Source organism: Panthera tigris, chromosome E2 (assembly GCF_018350195.1).
Source record: "Panthera tigris isolate Pti1 chromosome E2, P.tigris_Pti1_mat1.1, whole genome shotgun sequence".
Taxonomy (NCBI): Eukaryota; Metazoa; Chordata; class Mammalia; order Carnivora; family Felidae; genus Panthera; species Panthera tigris.
This window is the reverse complement of record NC_056674.1, coordinates 54,769,489-54,790,981: the sequence shown is the minus strand read 5'-3', so window position 1 is coordinate 54,790,981 and position 21,493 is coordinate 54,769,489. Positions and strand designations below refer to the sequence as shown.

General features: G+C 56.6%; 1 protein-coding gene across 2 annotated transcripts in view; it reads right to left on the bottom strand.

The window, feature by feature from the left end:
* The window catches only part of LOC102964436 (c-Maf inducing protein), a 230,100-nt gene that overhangs the window by 20,263 nt on the left and 188,344 nt on the right, over positions 1-21,493 (bottom strand). For both annotated transcript variants that reach the window (XM_042970514.1, XM_042970515.1), the window contains 5 exons: positions 18,869-18,931; positions 16,364-16,444; positions 11,218-11,321; positions 9,608-9,712; positions 3,031-3,384 (listed from right to left, as the gene is read on the bottom strand). In XM_042970514.1, the coding sequence (XP_042826448.1) occupies positions 3,031-3,384; positions 9,608-9,712; positions 11,218-11,321; positions 16,364-16,444; positions 18,869-18,931 (707 nt within the window). The remainder of the gene's footprint in view (positions 1-3,030; positions 3,385-9,607; positions 9,713-11,217; positions 11,322-16,363; positions 16,445-18,868; positions 18,932-21,493) is intronic.

Genomic DNA, 21,493 nt, shown 5'->3' with positions numbered 1-21,493 from the left:
TTATGTTACTTTTCAAAGGTGTCAGGTTCCAACAATGCACACGCCTTCCTCTGGGAACAAGCAAGTAATCCGGGGCTGTGGGCTGGGCTGGGCTGCCGTCACGCTCCGGGAAGAGCAGTGCCGGCTCCGGTGGATGGGCCAGGCCGGGCCCCGGCTCCAAGTACGGCTCCCGTGGCCCCGACAATGCCCTGCTCAGAAGCCCCGCTCCACATTAGATCGTCCACGCTTCCCCTCCCTCACGTAACTCTGACTGAGGAGTGTGCTAGTTGGGAACAGCAGTGCACTGTCACCAAGAACCAGAGCCGGGCCGGCAGAAAGGCCCTACGTCACGACACGCACCGTACGGACAAGAAAACCAAGGCCCAGAGGAGCCAAGAACGCTGCCTGCAGCGCACGGCAGGCTAAGTCAGAAGGCCACGGGTCCTCAGTTCTCAGACCACACATGCTTCTTGCGATCTGTGTGCTGAATGCCTCACTGGGGCTTTCTTCCCCTCAAAGCGCTATAGAATCGGGAACGCACCTCACTCCCAACGGTGTCTTAAAACAGAGGAAGCCCCGTTATACCCAGAAAGTGCGGTAACTCCCACTGGCCTAGCGTCTGTGCCTGTAAGGTGCCCAGAGAACGTCCCGGAGGCAGGTGTAGCTCAGAGAGGACACGAAACTCGTCCAAGGCCACAAGCCCTCCTGGCATCCACAGCCCTGGACTCAGCAGTCTGGCTCTGAATCTGTGTCATTTCCGACGTGTCACCCCGTGGAGCTGCAGGGGTTTGTGGGTCCGGCGTGTCTGAGGGCCTTGGGTGGGCCAGAGACGCAAGCGGGCAGCAGGGTCAGAGAAGGGAAAGGGCCAGGAAGAGTTTAGCAGGTGCAAATTGTGTTCTGAGGCGCTGTCCCACCCCAAGGTGAAAAGGCTTCTGGAAACATAAACCAGCTTCGTGGAGACCCTCAGGCAGGGGTGAGGTGCTATTCCGGGCAGTGGTCAGTAGTCAGGACCGCCTCCCGGTGGGCAGCACCCGACACCTGACACCGCCCCCTCCCCCCACGCCCTGGTGGCTACACAACCCCGGTGGACAGGAGGCCTAGAAGCAGACCAGGGAGAACAGAGTCCGCATTCGTGAGCACGTTTGTGAAGAAGGAAAAAAACCGTGTGTCAGCTGCATGATGAAACACAAACCCTTGATGCTTAATGAGAAATCGGAGTCAGGGATGGGGCCAGAAGGCCTGGGGTTCCAGGTGCTTGTGGAAAACAGCCAGAGGAAGTAAGGGGCCGAGGAGAGCGCGGGGCGTCTCTGGCCCGGGGGACCCTGCCTCCACCAGGGCGAGGAGGAGACGTGGGCCACGGCTGATCTATCCCCCGGAGGGCTGACTTCTGCTCTTGGGAGCAAGTGGGGACTACCCCTGCCTTAGAGAGACGGACGTGTGTTCTCAGCAATGCCCTCCGAGCAGAACCTGGAGTTTCCTTGGGTTGGTGTGGGAGTGTGAGGAGGTCGCTAAAAGTGGCTGCGCCCTCAGCTGGCCTCTGCTGCTAGACGCTGAGGCTGGCGCTGACCCTGGGGACCCGGGGAGGCCTCGCCCTCCCCTCTCAGGGGCCAAAGGAAGGACAGAGGAAGTGCCTTCAGCTGGCCTCTGCCGCACCCGAATTCTCTCTTCTTCTCTCAAGCCACAAGAAGCCACTGCATAACGTACGCGTGTGTATGTGTGTGTGTGCACGTGCATGCATAGGTATGTGTGCACACAGATACCACAGGCCTTGGTTGTGCAGCACGGGGGACACCCCCAGGCACCTCCCAGTCCAATTCTCTGGCTCTCCAGGCGACCGAGAGGCTGTCCTGCACTGTCCAGCCCAGGAGCGTGCTCAGGGCAGCAATACGTCCGTGAGAGAGACACAGCACGCCGTGCGGAGTCGTGTAGGCACAGGGACGCGGTGAAACCCCGGCAGCACTGACCAGGCCCAGGAGCCAGGTGTCCCCGGTGCCCGGTCATTAGACAGGCACCACGCACTGGTCAGGGGTAACCACACAGTTGTACCCATACCGTGATCCCTCTGAAAAGCCTCCCACCCCCCAGTGGTTGTGCCTGGAAATGCCGGGTCTGGGACCCGGTCCTGAGAGCGGGGCCAAGCTCTGTCTGAAGAACAGGCCTTATGGGAGCCACACGGGGAGGCATCCGCTGGGGTCTCCGGACCAAGGGGGCCCCTTCCTTCACCTGCGGATGCAGGAAGCAGGTGCACGCCACTGAGGTGGGTCTGTGTGGTTCACGTGTGAGTGGCAGAACTGGAAAGACCCTCAAGGGTCAAATATTAAGACCCCCTCGCTGTAGAGCCGCACAACCGAGGCTCAGGGAGCGGGAGGACTGGGCCCGAAGCACCCGGCTCAGAAGCAGCACCAACCGCAGCAGAACCGGGTCTCCTGTCTGCTTCCCACTAGCCAGGCCTGCACGGAGCTGATCGGCAGGCCACCCTCCATCACCGCCCACCGGGCCAGGCCGGGTGAGGGGCCGGGACTTGCCGAGAAATACACGCAGGCACACAGAGCATGCACAGATCACTCGATACAGAAACACAGTCACAGGCTAGCTCACGGGCGTGTCTGCACACACACACACACACACACTCAGGCGACCCCCTCCCACTCACACACTCATAGACACATTTGGGCACCCATGTGCTCGTGGACATCCTGGCAGCTCTACGCAGAGGCTTACACACACATTCTCAAGCTCATGCACACAGCCTGCACACGTGCCCAGATACTCAAGCATACACGAGCCCACACACCGTACGTACACCCCCCGCATACGCACACACTCTCACGCACAGAGCATGTGTTCAAGACGCATACGTACCCAAAATCTGCACCCGGGGCGCCCAGTCACGTTTACACACACCTCAGTACACGCACACACGCACACACACACACACTCAGCACGCTCACCCTGTAGGCCTCGGACCAGCAGGCGCGGCCGCACCCGGCGGCGCAGCCAAGTTCCCCTCTCCCACCCTGGCGGTGACAGGCGCGCGGCGGGGACACTCACAGCAGCTTGAGGATTTCCACGTAGCAGCCGAGCGTGCGGTCGGCCTGGGGACCCAGTTCGATGCTCATGGTGCTGCAGGCAGGGCTGACCATGAGGCAGTCGATGAGGTTGGGCTCGCTGTCATTGCCCGCGCTGGCCGTCAGTGCCGGCTTGGCAGTGCTGGTGTGTTCCACCTCCACGTGGATCTCGCTGGAGGCCACGACCACGGACTTGAGCCGCGCCTCGGACAGCGTGGCTTCCTGAGACACCAGGTCCGGGCTGGGGTGCAGAAGGCGCAGAGGTAAGGTGGGCTTCCGGTCACAGGGCTGCTGGCAGCCGTTCCGGATCTCCTTCAGGCTGGGGGAGTTGTCACGGCTGCGGGGAGAGGCGGAGAGGGTGTGTGAGCACCACCGAGCGAGCGAGGGCCCCGGGCTCCACCCCAGAAGCCCCCGGGGGCAGTGCTGTGAGCTAGTGCTGTCATATCCCAGCCTGCGAGTGAGGAAACTGAGGTTCCGCCCGTGGTTTGCTCAAGGTCTCAAGGCAGGGAGGGGTGGAGACGGCATCCACACTTAAGCGTCTGTCTCGAAGGCTCCTGCGGCAGTCCAGCTCGAGGGGGGCATTCAACACACACGTGATGGGTGAATGAGTAAACGCCAGAGTCTCCGTGCTACCACAAGGCCTTGGCGTTCACCTCCACCGCAGGCCTCCCCCGGCCACCCGTGAGATCCACTAAGTGCCTGTGCTTCCAGCTGCATCCTGGGGGCCAGCTGCCCCCCGCTCTCCTGGGGGCAGGCCCAGGCCCCACTTCTGTTGCCCGTCCCTGGTCAGGTGACGAGGCTCAGCATCCAGCTCCCCTGGGAGCCCACTTCCCAGGTGGATCCCAAACCCCAGAATGCTAGTCGCCTGCAGTCTGCAGGTGCCTCCAGCCCACGGCATCAGCCCTGCCCTTGGCTGAACCCCCAGCTAAAGCATCTCCACCGGCCTGGAGGGATGATGCTTGTTAACAGGGGTTCACTGAGAAAAGGCCTCGACGGCATCACTGATGTCATATTTGTGTGGGAAACGCTGGGCCAAACACAATGAAATTAGGCCTCTACGCAGCAGGACTTGTCAGAACCTTGAGGCTGGTTAAGGCACCTCCACACTGGGTGCTTCCAAACATTACTGGGAGGCTCATTAGAGTGAAGGCAATTCCAGCAACGGGCTTCCTTTGTCGGTGCCACTGCGCTAAGTGCTATCACAGACCACCTTCTCAGATACGTCTGAATGGCCGGCATTACCATCTCCTGGTTCCAGGTGACGAAAGACACTTCTAGAGGTCCAATGATCTACCCTTGATCCCATGCCTTGTAAGTGGAGGGGGCTGGAATTTGAAGCCAGGTCTCTGACTATAAACCCCTGGCTCCTCACCACCACGTGGCTTCTGAGAGCCCATGTGATCCTGTGCAGATCCTCCTCCTCCAAAAAGTCTTCCCTGATTTCTCCCCTGTGCCATCTTCACCCTTCTGTCCCCAGAGCCCGAGCTTTCCACCCTTGGCTGGATACAATATCCCCTGGGGGCACTTCTGAACATCCCGAAGCCCTATTTGATCAGAACCTCTGGGGTGGGGTCCAGATACCAGTAACTTTCTGGGTTCCCTGTGTGTGCGGTCAAGGTTAAGTCCACTGCTCCAAGGCACACAGAGAATGATGGCATGATCGCCAACAGCCGCTCGTCCAGGCCCTCCCTAAATGTGCCACACACACGTGCCCCGTGCTTGCAAAGAGAGCACACGTTCCTTGTGCATGAGCCCTGGGCTGAGCATAGATCTCAGGCCCAATGCACCTGGAGGGCCTAAATTTACCCAGCATGGGCCACAACCAGGCCTGAGCCGAGCCCACCAAGGATGTTTGATAAATACACTTTAAACTTTGCTAGGGAAGAACAAAACCCATTAGCTAAAGTCCGAGAATTCAACAGTTGATGGAAAATTGTGTGTGGTCTGGGGTGGGGGGTGGGGGGGTGGGCAGTGTAACTGTCTCCATGGGCTCAGAGCTAATTTGCTACCCAAATACTCAACACTCCATTTCCCTGTGTTTGCCTTTGCTGGGATTTAGGAGTGGATTTTCAAGGCTGTTTGGCTCAGAGCGGGTGATTTTCCAGCAAGCTATGCTAACCTGGGTCAAGTTGTCTGTTCTTCAGTGAGTACATCATGTACCCACCAAGAGCGCTGTGGACAGACCCACAGGGCTTTATCTTCCAGGGACTGACCGCCAAGGGTGGGATGGACCTGAGCCCAGGAAAGACCTCGCAGCACTGCAGGCCTTGTGGTGACTTCCTGGAGGGACTAACAGGAAACTACTCCAGGCTCCAAGGGGGCTGGGCCGCTTTGAGCTGGGGGCTGGGACCCACCTCGCCCTCCCCAGGCCTCCTCCCTGGGCCCCTGGTTGTGATCCGCCCACGGCCAAGTTTGCCCCCTCCAGTCCATCCTCTGTGCAGCAGCCAGGGGGGACCTGGGAAACTGACATCTCGTCAAGTCCCTTCTCTACTTAAATCCTATCAGAGACCCCAGGGCTCTGAGAATGAACACCCCCCCACCCAAACAGAGGGCCAGCTCTGCCACTCCAAGTGTGGTCCCCAAGTAGCAGCCTCAGCCTTACTGCGAGGCCGTTAGGCAAGCAGTCTCAGGCCCCGCCTGGGACCTGTTGAATCTGAATCTGCATTTTATCACGACCCCCAGGAGCAGCTCGGCCTGGCCTGGCTGTTCTCTCCAGTTTCCCCTTTGTTTCTCTTTTCCTCTCTGCTCGTCACACCGTTTCCCTCCCTTCCTCCCCTGCAGTGGCCTTCATCAAGGAGCATATCACCTACGGACTCTGCCAAGAATGCAAATTCCTGGGCCCAACTTGAAAATGCTGTGTCCAGGAGTCTGCATTTTCAGGAAGCAGCCTGGGGATTCTGAGGCAGGTGTTTAAGGACCACAGATGGAAAAGGTGACTAATGCCAACCCTATCTGCACCACCAGGCCTTTGCACATGCTGTTTTCTCTGCCTGGATCAGCTTGTCCTGCCTCCTGCCTTGCTGGCAGCCAAGAGCTCTCAACTTAAAGATCACCTCTCCGAGGGATCCCTCCCTCACCTGCCCCTAGAGCAGGGGTTCTCTGCTCTGGCCACACACTCGACTTGCCTGCGAAGCTTAAAATTAAAAAAACAACAAGAAATAAACAATGCCAGGGCCATCCCAATTAAATCAAAATTACAGCGGATGGGGCCCAGGCACCCCCCCCTTTTTTTTTTCTTTTTTATGACCCATATGCTCGTAAACGTGCAACAACAACTTGCCAGGAAAAGGGAACCCTGATTGTGGCATCTGCCAGTGTGAATGCTCCCATCAGGCCTAACTCCAAACCACCAAGGTGCCACCACTGAGTACAGGGCTGGGAAGCGATGTGCTTCCAAACGCAGCAGGGCTCCGGCACACCCTGGGCGTGACCGAAATACGGTACGGTCAAGTACGTAAACCTCAGGTGCAGGGCTTCGTGAACTTCCCCACGTTCCCACCGGCCACCAGATCGGGACTCCTCCCCCTTGGTACCACTGACATTCGGGGCCAGATTGTTTCCCGGGGCGGGGGAGGAGGGGCATCCTACATGTGGGAGTATGCTGAGCAGCATTCCTGACTTCTACCCGCTGGATACACCCAGCACCCCAACTCCGGCCCAAGTCATGGGAGCCCCCAATGTCTCCAGACACTGCCAGATACCCCTGGGGCGTCAAGACGGCTCCCGGTCTCAAATGGTTCTCAAACCACTGACCTAGAGCAAGATGTGAAACACTTCCAGGAACCCAGAGGTTTCTCTCATGCCCTTCCTCTAACTCCCCACCCCAAAGGTGGCCATTCTCCTGGCCTCTATCACCACAGATTCCTTTTGCCTCTTCTTGAAGTTCCAGGAAAAAGAATCGCACCGTATGTATCTTTCGGATCTGGCCTCTTTTGGTCAGTTCTGCATTTGTGCGATTCATTCACAGTTTGCTTGTTCTGGTTCATCCATTCTTGCCACTCTCTAGCGTTCCTCTGTGTGAACACACCCCAAGCGTCCAACCATCCTACTGTTGAAGGACACTGGAGAGGAGGGTGAGGCAGATCTGAGTGAGGAGCAGTTACAAATAATGCCGCCAGAACATTCTCGTACGTGTCTTCTGGTGGATATGCCAAAAGCTATACGGAGTTGGGTTATAGGGTATATGCGTGCTACGTTTATGTTCTGATTGTGTAAACCTTCCCCAGCTGACTGATAGCAGCCAGGGTTCAGATTCCCCATCACAGACCATGTTAATTATGCCTCTGGCTTCCATCATCGCAGCCCTGACCAAGGTGTACCATGACTGCTCGCTCGCTCGCTCGCTCGCTCCCTCCCTCCCTCCCTCCTCCTCCGTCTCCCGCTACACTGTCTGCTCTGAAAGGGCAAGGGCTCCGTCTAGCTGGTTCACCTAGGTGCCTGTGGCACCTGGCGCGTGATGAGCGGTCACTAAACGAGGGCTGAGTGGACAAGAGAGACGAAGGCTGAGGCACCCGAGCAGAGCTTCGAGGACACAGAGGGAAAATTCTGGGAGGTGCTGTTTCCTGCTCCTGCTCCTGCCTCCTCCCAATTCCAGGCCAGGCATCTGCCGCGTGGGCTCAGGGAGGCCGAGATGAGTCACGGGCCTTTGGAGGAAAAGGAGCCTGGGAGTGTGTGACCCTCCTAGTAGTCTCTTCCTGCTTCCTAGGGTGGCCCGAGTTGGCAATGCACTCAGATCGGCTCCAGAACTACAGTGTGGAGGTCAAGGGTGGGAGACCGTCCATGTGCACAAGGATGCTTAGGATAGGTGTCCGCTGTCCAAGCCATGCACTACCCTTTGATCTCCCGTGTGTGTGTGTGTGTGTGTGTGTGTGTGTGTGTGTGTGTGTGTGTTTTGCTTCTAACATAACACGCTGTAGGCACAGAACAAGCACTTGGGACTGACCGGCATGACATCTTCCTGTTCTGGCCCCAGGGACACTATCACCTCCTTCTGAACAGGGAAATGAGTCAAGATTGGACAGGTCCCCTTTGAATATCAGAACCTAGGGCTAAGGACATGGAAAATAGAAATCCTCCCTTCTTAGGCCCTGTCATAAGAAAATATTCCCTTATTAAGTGTTTGTGGCCCCTTCCCCAGGAGCTCAAAGTACACTGGTTGTTTTACAAGCCTCACTTGTCCAGATTTTCAGTGTCTCAGAATGCTCCACCTTCTTCTCTTTCAACTTTTCAAAATGTTTATTTGTATATTTTGAAAGAGAGAGAGAGAGGGGGAGGGAGGGAGAGAGAGAGAGAGAGAGAGAGAGAGAGAGAGAGAGAGAGAGAGAGGACCCAAAGCAGGCTCCACGCTCACTGTGGAGCCGATGCAGGGCTCGATTCCGCGACTGCGAGGTTATGACCTGAGCCACACTCGAGCCAGACACTTAACCGACTGAGCCACCCAGGTGTCCCTCCACTGTCTTCTCTTTAGGGGCTGAAATATATTCCTGCTATGTCCCCAGCTCTAGCTAGGCCTAGTTTGGTGTCCTTGGAATCGTGCAGTGTACCACCTGAACAACTGGACAGGGGAGCTACAACAGATGCCACCTGGTCCTGCACATCATATCCTCTCCAACGACCCGAGAGGTCACTGTATAAAGCTCTATACAAACTCACGGCATCTGCGTCACTGTGCATCCCAAGAGCGAGCCTCAACCAGGGAAGAATGGAAGCGGTAAGTAACCACCACAGCACCATCATCTCTCAGGGGAATGACTGTGAGACGTGTTCCACGCAGTCTCCCGGGAAGTCCCGTGGGGAACGCACGGGTGTCCGCAATGGTCATCAGACTCCACCGCTGTCCTCGGGTCCCCTCCCTGAGCTCCTAGGGCTGCCTCCCGCATAAGCTGCTCCACCCACACCCCGGAGGACCCAAGGCAGTGCCCTATCGTGCCTTTTTCCAGTCCTTCTCTACCACATGGGCTCTGTTTTCGTGTTCTCACAGCCTGACTCCATCCGGCTCGATCCTGACCACTGCACGTTATCCCCCCAGCAGCATCTGACACTGTCTCACACACACAGACGCTCGGGAAACACACGCAGACCCTGGGCAAAATGAAATCCCGTGTTTACAAAGGCAAAGGGAGAAAACTACTGCCAGCCCTTGGGCACACACATGCACACGCTCACGTGCACGTGCGCACACCCCCGACACGACCCCTCACGCACGCCGCACCTGTGTGCACACTCTCTCTCTCACACACACGAGCCTCAGCGTGCCAGATGTGCCAGGCGGTGAGAAACCTTCAGAATAAAACACTTGTTCCTGAGGCCAAGTCAACACAACAGCCTTGCAGTTGCCAATGTTGATTCACAGTGTTTGCTTTTCCGGTAACGTCCCCAGGTCCTGGTGGGTTCTGGGTCTGGCAAACAACGGGAGGCAGTCCCGGCGAACGCCACCCCACGTCCCCGGCCGGGTCAGGTACAGACCGCCCTCCCTGGCGACCCGGCCCTTCAGTGTCCCCATCCGCGGGTGGAAGCGTGCCCCCCCAGCCCTGCAGGCTCTCCTGGTGGTGGCGACTGACCTGTTGATGAACTCTTCGTAGCAGGAGTAGATGGCAGCCAGGCACACGGCCACCAGGTTGGGCAGGACCCGGGGGTGGGGGCAGTGCCCCGTGGGGCCGTGCATGCTGGAAGAGAGCAGGGGGCAGGGTGAGCTGGCGGCTGCAGCGTGAATGCCCACGCAGGGAGGCGGGGGCGGGGGCGGGGGAGGGGGTGGCCCAAGCCCTGTGCCGGGTCCTGGCTCTGCCAGGCGCAGGCAGCAGAGGGCCAAGCTCCAGGCCACAGGCTCGAGACCCAGGGTGCCTGGGTTCAAGTCCAACTAAGCAGCCTTGGCAAATCACTCGCGCTTTCCACTCTCCATGTGCTTAGCTATAAAACGGGGACGTGGCCTCCTCTTCAGTGGGTTACAAGGACCCAGTTTTTCTAACCCACGGGAAGACTCAGTATATGGCAGTCCTACGTCCCGAGACAGTCATGTCTGTGCCTGGGGGTTCTGGAATAATCATTCGTGATACTGCATATCACTCCCAAAAGTGGCCTGCTTTGAAAGAAAAATTATTACAGTCACCCTGGCCCAGCACGGTGTCTGGGACACATTTGCTAAGTCCTCCCTGGATGCTAGCTATAGTTATTTATCATGGTTATCTCTGTGCCTCAGTTTTCTTATCTGTAAAATGAGGCTAATACCCCTCTCCCAGGGCTGTTCGGTGTCTGGGAATAACACCCATAACATTCCTGGAAAATCACTGTGGCCCCCGGAGGTAAGAGAGGCCTAACCTGAAAAAATTTCACAAACCATAACTGGGTCCTGATAAAGGGACCCTGAAGCCACCAGGGTTCCTCCAGAAGGACACTTCATTTGGGTTTAGAAATTCTTTGTGAATTCTAGGTGAGTCTATTTAGGGAATGCATAGTTTCGAAACCGGCTTAAACAGGCTGCTTTGATTTTCTTAAATGATGAGAGGAGTGAGGACAACTATCGCGAACATTTTCGTCACATCCGCACAGTTCTTGGCGTTTACGTGGATTAGCTCACGGGGTCTGCGCATGAACTGGGCGAAGCGCCCACTCTGGTTCTCAGTTTACAGAGGAGGAAACCAAGGCACAGAGAAAAAATTTAAAAGTCAAAGAAAAAGCAACCCCACTCCCCCGAAACACTGGAAGGGAGTAAGAACCAGCATCTCCGGCTTCCTCTTGCCCAAGTTGGGGAGGTGGCTGTGCAAGTCCCCAGTGATGGCTCTGCAGGGCCTCAGGGGTATTGTCTCCTTACACACTCAGTACTTCTAGACCCAAGGTGGACCCACGGAAATAATCCTATTATTTAAGACCATTGCCATTTCCTGACTTCCTACCGAGCGCCAGGTGCTGCGCTAGGGGCTTCCTCACATATTACATCATCTTTAATTACACAACAGCTCCTATGGGTCGCGGCGTGAACGGGACCAGAGCGGTACGGCAACTGGCTCAATGTCACGGAGCTAGTAAGTGCCGGAGACTGCCAGAGAACACGGATGCTCAGGGCCCAGATACACCCCCGGCTTCCCTGGGGGCGTCAGCGGACGCGCAGCTCTGGGGTGGAGAGGAAGGCCGGCTGGCAGGCACGGCAGGGCGGGGGTCCCGCTGGGAGACCCACCTCTGGATGAACTTCTTCACCACCTCCATCCCCGCGTTGAGCTCGTTCAAGGCAAGGATGTACTCCTGAGTAAACAGCCTCAGTCGTGGGCACTTCCCGAAGTCCTGCGGAGAGAGCAGAAGGAGAAGCTGGGCACGCTGCGGAGGGGGCCGGGGGCCCGGAAGGGGCAGGGGGACCCTGCTCGGCCCACCACCGCCGGTGTCGAAGGCGACGGCGAGACACCAGCCAACTCCTCTTCCCAGCACACGTTTTTCACTTCAGGAGGCTGGCCCCGTCACCCTCTCGTGCACCCCCTTTGATGGCCGCCCGTGGAGGTGAGCAAATGTCCCGACAGTGAAGGCTCTTCTGGGACTTGCGGCGAACTCATGGGCACGGCACCGGCCCAGCCCGTGCTAGGACAGGGGTCGGCGTGCCGCACAGACGTGCTCAGAAGACAGTCCAGCCGGGGCTTCCCTTCTGCACCCCTGGGAGGGGGCCTGCGGGTGTTGGGCTGGGCCCCCGCAACCCTTGGGGGAGCCAGAGACTCGTCCCCAGGAGCCCCCCCTCGTTGTTTCTGGGACCCTTGCTTTCTGTGAGCTGTTAGCTCAGCTCACTCAACACAGCAAAGTCAGGGGATACGCAATCTAGGGCCGTCGGTTTCGGGGGAGGGCTTTGGGACTTCCCGGGGCACGCAGGACGTAAAGGAAGCACTGGACAGATGCAACTCTGCGTGTCCCCAGACATCAGCAACGAAAAGACACCTGTTCCTTCTCCTGAGCAAGAGGGTAGGAAGGAGGTCCAAGAACCAGACGTGGCCCCGGGGTGAAGAGGGTCCCCAGTCCCGGGCTGCTCTAGGCTGACCCCAGCTGCCCACTGGGCTCCAGGAAATACTTAAGGAGCATTTGATGATCTTGTCATTTGGCTGTACAAATGGCACACGGAATCACAAAGGCCGATGAAAGTAGACGGACAAGCTCGGAGAAAGGCTGGCTGGACAGGTAATGGCGTGTCTGTGTGAGAGACACGCGGGGTGTAGGAGGAGGTGTGTTTGTGTGTGTGAAATGTGGGATATGGGAGGAGGTGTGTGTGTGATAGGAGGTGTGGGAGGAGCTGTGTGTGTGTGAGAGAGACGTGGGGTGTGGGGGTGGGTGTAAGTGAGACGTGGGGTGTGGGAAAAGGTGTGTGTGTGTGTGTGTGTGTGTGTGTGTGTGTGCGCGCGCGCATGGCATGAGACGTGGGGCGTGTGAGGACGTGTGTGGGAGACGTGCGGTGTACGTGTGTCAGGGCCGTGGCCCGGGACGGGAGGTGTGCGCCCTGGATGGCGAGCGGGTGGGGCTCGAGACAGGGGGCTGGCGTGTGGCGTGTGGCGGGGGGGGGGGGGGGGGGGGTCCGTGTGAAAGGGGTGCGGGTGGGGGGAGGGGGAGGGGAGGTAAATCCGCTTGACGTCAGGACGAGGCCCCGGGGTGACATCTCCGTCCGCGGCCCGGCCTGAGCCCCGGCATCTCCGCTCAGCGGTCGCCTAATTGCGGGGCGCGGAGCGAGGCCGAGGGCTCCCGCCTGCTTCAGAGCGCGACTCCAGGGGACGCCTGGGCCCGCTAGGCTTCCCCGACACGGCACCCCCACGGGGCGGGTGACCCAGTGCAGCTGAGGGGGGGGGGGGTCGGGGTCATCTCCTCGGTGGCCCCTGGCTCAGGGACTTGTCGGAGAGGAGAAACGTCCACCGGGAGAGGGCGCTGCCTCCACTCCCAGGGTCACGGGCAGGGGTCCGGGTGGTGGTGGAAAGGGGGGGGAGGAGGGCGGCGCTCCCGCCCGCAGCTTTGTTCGTGGACTTCTAAACCCGTGGGCTGGGTTTTGAACAGTCGCGGGGGGGTGGGGGGGCAAGTCGATGTGGTGACGAGGGTGACCGGGAAGACATCCGAGGGAAGAGTCACATCTCCAAACTCCTCCGCCCTCCTCCTGCCCCCGCTCGGTGGAACCCGTTCAATAAGACGTCACTGGATCAGCATCTAATTTCAGGTAAAACAGCGAGACTGTCTTCACAGATCCAACTGATCCCGCCGGCCCTCCTGAAAGCTCCGAGTAGAACACGTCCCTCCCGCGCCCTCCTGCCTGCCCACACGAGGAAGCTTCTAGAGCTGCGTCTTCACCTGGAGTAAAGAGGCTGAATTAGGGTCCTCAGGACAATGAGGGGGTTCGTCTTCTGCCATTCTCCTACCACGATTGTGCCCTTACACGAGGAGGGCAGAAGGAACCACGGGGAAAGGTCCGAAGGAACATACATACTCGTGTGCAAACACATACACACACAGGCACACACACACACACACACACAGTCCCAGGCACACACACAGGACATCGGGCTAGATGAGGCCCCTGAGTGAAGAGAAGCCTGGAGCTTGACCGTGCTTCCAAATTGAGGAAGACGTCTAAAGTCCCCTGACGCCCTGGAAAAGGGTGACAGGAAAGCTGTGTGGCCTTGGGCTGACCCACCCCTCTCAGGACGTGATCGTCTCTGAGGGTTGTAATAACCCATCTCTATGCCCGCTTCCACTTCTGAGGGCTTATGAGTCTAGGAACACTGCTTCAACCCAACCCTACTAAAGGCAACTGTCCTTATCTTCGAGAGTAGATGTCTGGACAGTCAAGGTCATTTTCTTGGAAATAAACCTTACAGAAGGGTCTGATGGCCTTTCGACATATGGGTGAGCGACATTTTACCTCTACGGAAAAGCCAAAAATGTTCCTCTTGGAATCTGGTCTGGTCACTCAGTGGTCCACTAGGGACCACAGCCACATCTTGCTTCCCTTGCCACAAGAACACTCCAATGAATGGCATGTGGGCACAGGGACCACATTCATTCTTGAGGATACAGTTTAACAGGCTTAGAATCTCTAGGAGAACATTCTAGAGGACTGCTTCCATTTGTATCTAATTTTTATCTCAGTCCAGTGAGTAACACTCTAAGACTCTTCTCTAAGGTTCAACTTACGCATCCATGAAACGGGGCATGTGATATATTTGCGGAAGACGCGCTCTGAGGATAAGGGAAGCCCCGAGATCCCAGAACACCTCTGTGGTGTATGGTTTTCTCCATTTCCCCAGTGTTCAAATGCCTCCTTGAAGGGGTGAAGAGAAGTCACTGCTCATGCTATGCTGACAGACACGTGGCTGGTGGCAGGCCAGTGACGAGACGCCCCACACCGGCCGAGAGCCCCAGCTCCAGCTGAGCATCTGGCCCATGGCTAGTAAATCAGCTTCAGGGAGCATTAAAGGGGCCTGAAAGGCCCACCATACTTCCCATGCCTAGCATTAGCCACCATCACTGTTCACCACACATCTGTTCTGCAGAAAGAGAACCCCCCTCTGTCCTGTCTATAGTTCTCTTCTGACAGAGTTCAGAGCGTGCAATTAGTAGATACCAAGAGCAGAGCGGGCCTGCAAAGCTTTATGGCATCCCCAGACGCGAGGATCCCTTGGGGAGTTTGTAAAAACTGAAGTGAGGATTCATGCCCGAAGGTCCCTGATCTCTGCCAGGCCACAACAGATGCTATAAATTCTGGATTTGCCCTGGAGCTATTCTGAATCTTATCCAGAAAATTACTACATGGTCAACACTCTAAGCCCATAACTAACCAAATATAAGGGAGACGTTGTATGGTTAAGCTGTGGGAGGCTGCCTGAATTTTGACTTTTTCCCCTTGGAAGTCGGATGTCCCATAAGAACTCTTATTAAACAGACTACTGACTACCATGGAACACGCAGAAATGTTTACGTCCCGAGAAGGCATGGGCCCAGACAAGTATGCCCTGGGGGTTTGGCTGTCACTGACAAGTTGTGAAAGAGAAGTCCTTCGCAAAGGAAACCCCAGAACCTCTGCTCTGGATCCTGAAGGGGTGCAACCCTCACCTCACGCCACATGCACGGTGATTTTAAAGTTAACAATCAGAAATCCTTTCCTCTCAGAAGCTTGAAGTTAGAGAGTGCCCTTGAAACCATAAAAGCTCCAATCAGGGCAGAAACCCATGCTCCCTCCCCCCGGGCCCCCACCACCATGGAGATTTCTCTGTTGGTCCTGGAGAAAGAACCGGACGGAGTATCTCTCTCCCCTGGGTTCAGAAAACTAGAAGTGCATTTATCTCAAATCAAGGAGGATCTCAGAAATAAGCCAACAATTCAATTATGGTATGTGATTGCTCAGGGCAGAAAATGGTGAACGCAATTCACACCGTGCCAACACAGTTCAGTTGCCAGTGTCTGCCGGGAATGTTGTGTTGGGATAGATTCTGAAGCTACCTCTGGGCTCTGCGCGAAGAGTGCTGTAATCGATTAATGATGTCTGCCGCGGGTGCGGGATGAGGAACCGCACCTGTGCCCTACGCTGCCATCCGGACTGGGGTTAGGGACACGGTGTGGAGACAGGAAGGCTACTTGTGAACTGTAGGTTGCCCCTTTCCACAGTTGTTTTCGCATGCTAAGTCTTGACAGGTCGGGGGGCAGGAGTCATGGGTACGCTGCAAATGATTTAGTGCCACAGCACACAGATGCCTCCACGTCACCCAGGGGACCTGAGTCCAGGCTGGGGGCTGGCTCGGTAAGGCACATTGGACACTGGCCCTCGTTTTTCGCTGCTTCTCTTCAGCAGCACGGTGCCCCTCCCCTCACATCACAGCCAGGGTGCACGCCCTCACATGACTTGTCACTGCTGCTGATGACCCTGACTGCCTGGCCATGGCCGTGACTGTCCCCTTTCTCCATCACAAAGTCACTCCTTCTCCCCCTTCCACACTGTGCATCAGGAAGGACACCATTATGGACAGCCCAGCCCCCACTGAGGAAGTGAGGGGTTCTGCTCCCCCTTCTTGAGGGCCGAGCATCTGTAGACCTTATTTCTGATTCTACACACGGAAACTTCTCTCTTCTCCCCCTGACACATTATTTTGGTTATTTTTACTGTGAAAAGATCCTTCTTGTTGCCTTAAGAGAAAAAAAAATATGGCCGAGGACGACAGGCTGTGTTAACACCCCAACTTAGACAGAATCCTAACCCCAGTCCCTGGTGATCAGGCCAGGACAGCCAACCCCGTTCCCCAAATCTTTGGGGAAAAGGGAAAGAAAAGACTGGCTTTGCAGTCTGGGGCCCGCGGGGGGTGGTCAGGGGAACTCACCATGTTATGCTTGAGGATTCTCTGGACCACGGGCGTGAACACTTCGATGACCACCATGGACCGGGGCCGCTCTCTGCAGTGCTGGGGAGACAGAAGGACACGGTCAGTGCCGAGCTGGCAGGGCCCAGCCAGGGCTGATCGGGCCTGGTCTGTGGCTCCTAGCAGGGCTCAGGGGCAGGGAGCCCAGCACTGATGCCTGTATTCCCTTGATCAATACTGGTGCACGGCTTTTGGTCTTTTTTTTTTTTTCTTTTTGCAGTAAGAAAAGTGAGGAAGGGATCTTTTGTTTGCTTTTTGTTTTGATCTTAAAATCCGAGGCTGTTTTAGATAGTATAGACAGGCGTCAGCTCTGGACACAATCCTTATTTAATACAGTGCCGCTTTCACAGCACCAAGATTCAGAGTGCATGGTGTGACAGAGGAGTGTCTTGAAACCCAGGGGCAAGAACACCAGGGGTCTTAGTGTTTGGACACCAGAATCTTGAAAGCTCTGTGGCTTTTCGGTTGTTGGTTTTAATAAGCTGGCAGCAGTGTGAGGCCAAATGCCCCTCTCAGATGTGTTTTAATTTCGTCACGGTGGTGTTTTGTGTTTCAAATGAAAACTGAAGACCTTCAGGTGGAACAAACCAGGCCCCATCCCTCCCGACACATTTATAACCTGCCCAGGCCTGTAGGTGCTGAGTTTGGGATATGAGAAATCAGGGCTTTCCTGGGAAACCCAAGATAAATAAACTTTCTTCAGATCGTGGGGTCCTGGCTTCAAAGTCTGGTAGGTGAGGCTGCCCGGGCAAGTCCAGTGAGCTGGCCCAGAGTGGACCCAGTGGGGGTGGCTTTGTTCCCCTCAGGTTCCCCCCTCTGGCAAGGCTTCCTGGTGGGTGAGGCACAGAGGCTGGACCGCCCCCTCCCCCCCAGAGGGAAAATAGCCTGAAGGCTCACAGGCCCCAGGGGCTGGGAGCCCTCGCTCCAAAGGGCAGGCTGCCTTCTGTATAGGACCAGTAGGAGTTCTATCAGAAAATGCCAGAAAGAATGGTTTTTTCCACCTCACTATTTTTCAAACTGTGCTACCTGGGAACCCTCAGGTATGATGTGCTTTGAACAGAGGTCCAGTGTTCTAGAACCACCGTGGTTTGAAAACCACGAACTCTGGGAGAAGCTGTACAGCCTGAGAGCAGAATAAAGAGATTTGGATTAAATCGGACAAACTACTGAGAGAGATGATCGGCTGAGACAGGTAAGGGAGCAGCTGACCACCCTCTCGGGGGCCCACACACTGGGTCATCTGACCCCACCCTGCTTGGGGCGCGTCGCCCTCAAGCACTGGGGGGCAGAGAAGGCCTGATAGTTGTCTCCAGCCTCACCATGGCCCCCGGGGAGGAGGGGGCCTCCATTTTGCACAGGAGCCCGATGCCCGTGCAGCACATGCTTGTGTGCACACACGCACAGGTGCTCACCCGCTGGGCCCGGAGGGCACACCCTGCCACATGCCACACACGCGCATTGAGAACGCGCTCCGGGCACTGCGGGCCAGCAGGCTGGGTCCACCCTCTGCTCTGTGGGTTGCTGGAAAAGGTCTCCTGACGGAGAGATGAGGCCAGAGAGGATAAGGCAATCCTGTGTCTCTCAAGCACACAGAGAGAGTGTGTTTTCCATCCCCTTCCCTCCAGAAACCACTGAGCCTCCCAGGTGCCCGCTTGGCCATGCCGCGTGCTCGGCTCACTGGTGGACACAGTCCACGCCCCCTGAGGACACCATGGGGCTGTGGAAGAAGCAAGGGAGGGAGGGAGCACGAGGAGGGTGAGTCAGCAGGTGCAAGACGGGGGAGCGCCGGGGAAGCAGCAAACCTAGGCCCTGCGTCTCTCCAAAGACATCAACTCGTTACATAAAAAAAAAAAAAAAAAAATCATACAGCAAAGAACCAACCAGGATTGCATGCTGGTTCAGTCCCCGGACTACTGAAGTGTGCTTTCAGAGTGACGGATGATTGGTCCCCGACATGCCCTGGGCGTGTTCCGTGTAAATCCCACTGCGAGCCTGGCACTGGGTCCGCGGCAGTGGATGTCTCGCTCTGTGGCTCCCCCCAGCTAACATGGCGTTCCCCTGCCTGCTTTCCCTGTTCAGGAAAAGCCCCATGGCCGTGCCCCACTGTGGGCCAGCCGGTGCTCAGAGGAGCCGGGGCTAATAATAAACCAGCTCTGACGTCAGGAACCCAGAAAACCTGCTACACATTTCTCCCAAGACAGCTACAAAGACAGTCCAGAGAAAAGCCGGACGCTCCTCCCCGACCCACCGGTTTGGACTCTGGGCCTTCCTGATCACCTGTGTGGCGGAGAGAGAGAGCTGTAACTCTAAGAGAAGGTTGCCTGGCTTGCCTTCTGGGTCCATGTGGGGCCCTGACCCAGGTCGGGGAAGCCTGGGTTTTCAGCAAATTGCACCAAGCCGACCCCAGCACACACTCGGAGGCAGGCTGCCTCCTGCAAACGCAGCCCTCCTTCAGGGACGCCATACCTTGCAAAAGAATTCACAGAGATCTGGCGGTGGATGGTTGTTTTCCAGCAAAGGAGCAATCGCCTAGAAGACAACGAACAAATGTCAGTTGGAATCTCTAGGAGGAACTCCTACCTGGCGGGGGGGGCGGGGGGGCTCACGGCACCCACTGAGAAACTGATAAAAAGTCTGGGCTGATCCCCCGCCTCGGAAAAATACACACCTACGACGACGCAGGTAGCTTTAGGGGTTTGGTGACCTGCTGACGTCCATGCACGTCCCCCTCAGATCAACAGTCCCCGCCTACGGGGCAGGACAGTTGAGCGGTTATGAGCCCAGGCACTGGGGGCAGAGTCCTGGGTGCAGTTCTAGTTGTGGCACTTGTGGCTCTATAACTGTTCGAACAAGCTATTTTGTCTCTTTTAACGCCCGAGTTCCCGCCTGGAAAGCGGAGCAGAGAGAGTCAGTGGAAAAGCGGGCGGGAGGTGCTGATAACTGTCATCTGGGGCTGGTCGACCCCGCCCTTTGCAGGACATTCTGCAGCATCCTTGTGCTCAACCCGCTAGATGCCAGGAGCAACCCTCAGCCAGCTGTGACGGTGAAAGTCTCCGGGCACACTTTGGTTTTATATTAAGGGAGTTTGAATATCTCATGCCCCTTGAGTTCATTTCCCACCAAGTCTTAAAAAAATTTATTTTTTTTTAACATTTATTCATTTTTGAGAGAGAGAGAGACAGAGCACGAGAAGGGGAGGGGCAGAGAGCGAGGGAGACACTGAATCTGAAGCAGGCTCCAGGCTCTGAGCCATCAGCACAGAGCCCGATGCGGGGCTCTAACCCATGAACCGTGAGATCATGACTGGAGCTGAACTGAACTCGGACACTTAACCGACTGACCCACCCAGGCGCACCCCTCCCCCAGGCCTTCTTAGGCGAGCTGTCCAATTCTTACCGGTTCCCACTGCCATTCCTGGCCTGAATGGTGTGTGATTCGTGATTTTTCTTCCCCTTTCATAATTTGTTTTTTAATTTTTATTCTTTATTTTTATTTTTTTCATAATTTCTGTTTTAATGGTTTTGCTAAACCTCAAATAAGATATTGGAACCACGGGAGAAAATGTGTCCAGACACTGCCAAATGCCCCACAGGAGACAAAAGAGTCCCCAGTTAAGGAGCCCCTGTTATAATACCTCTCACGGAGTCTGAAATAAGGCCAGGTCTCCATAAACGTTAGTTACTGGAAGGTTAACGTCTATGTGAGGTCCACTCATTTTCTCATTTGCCACACTGGGCACAAGATTAGGAAACAGGAGACCCAGGACCCAGCACCAAGACTGCGAGGCCGTGTGACCCTGAGTGGGCAACTCGACCTCTTCGGGCCTGTAAATGGGGAGAACTAGAGTTACCTATTCACTGGGTTGTTGGGCGGATCTGATGAGAGAAAACTCTAGAAGCTTTGGAGTCTCGGCCTCAGGATAAACCCGATGGCCTGGAACACAGCAGGCCATGGCCACCATCACTGGGGGGCTGTCTTGGGCTGCACTGGACACAGTGGCAAGGAGGGGCGGAGCGATCCGGCCCGACTCCCAGGAGGGCTCTGTGAGGACACGCTCTCCCCGTCACCGACTCCCACAGCTCCGACCCCGCCTGCTTGGGTTCACAGGGTCTCCTTGATCTGTTCCCTGCAGCAGCGCCTCTGGACATGCGGAGGGACCTCTCAGCAAGGTCTTCCGCTTGGCCTGGGACCATCAGGGAGAGGCAGTGTAACTGGAGGCCAATAAAAGATGGCAGTTACTCGGCCAGCTATGTGAACGCACCTCTGTGAACGAGTTAGTCTCTGACACTGAGGTTCTCCTTGGTGGCACCACGAGCCAGGTTGGCAAACGGCTGGTGATTAGGCCCCGGGTCTTATCTGCCTAGGGCCGCACGGTCTAACAGTAGCCACTAGCCACACGTGACCACTCAGACTTTAACTGACATAAAATTAATGATTTTAAGTGAAATAAAATAAAAAATGCAGTTCCCCAGTTGCGTGAACCATGTTTCAAGGGTTCAAGCCAGTGAATACCTCCACCAGGGCAGAAAGTTCTCCCAGGCAGTGTGGGGCAGGGTAGGTGGGCACCTCACTGACCGCGAGGCTGAGCCCGTCATCTTGTTACGGTCTCCCCCACCCCAGCCACACGGACCACAAACCGCCGACCGACAACGGTCACAGACCAACAGTAATACCCACAGCAGCAGGTGCCGTTCTGGGTACCCCCCGTGCTGGGCTCTGTGCTGACCGTGCCCATGGCGATCTTCACCGTGTGCTGGGAGGTGGGTGTGGGTCTTGCCTTTTTCCCCAGAGATTGAGTCTGCTGCCCGAGGTGGCACGGTCAGAACACGGTGGAGCCAGAGTGTGAACCCATGTTGGTGACTCAGGAGGCTAAGCTATTCACCACGCGACTTCTCAGTCCCGGCCCTCCACACGACCGGGAAATAAACAGCCCTGTCTGGTGACAGGAATCATCACACTGAAGGAGAAACGGGGCAGCGAAAGACAACGAAACCACCAGCGTGATCTCAGCCCACGGTTCTGGCTCTGCTCTCATTTCCAGAAGTTCAGTGCTCAGCCTGCTATGTGGGGGCTCTCCTGTGCCTGCCCCCA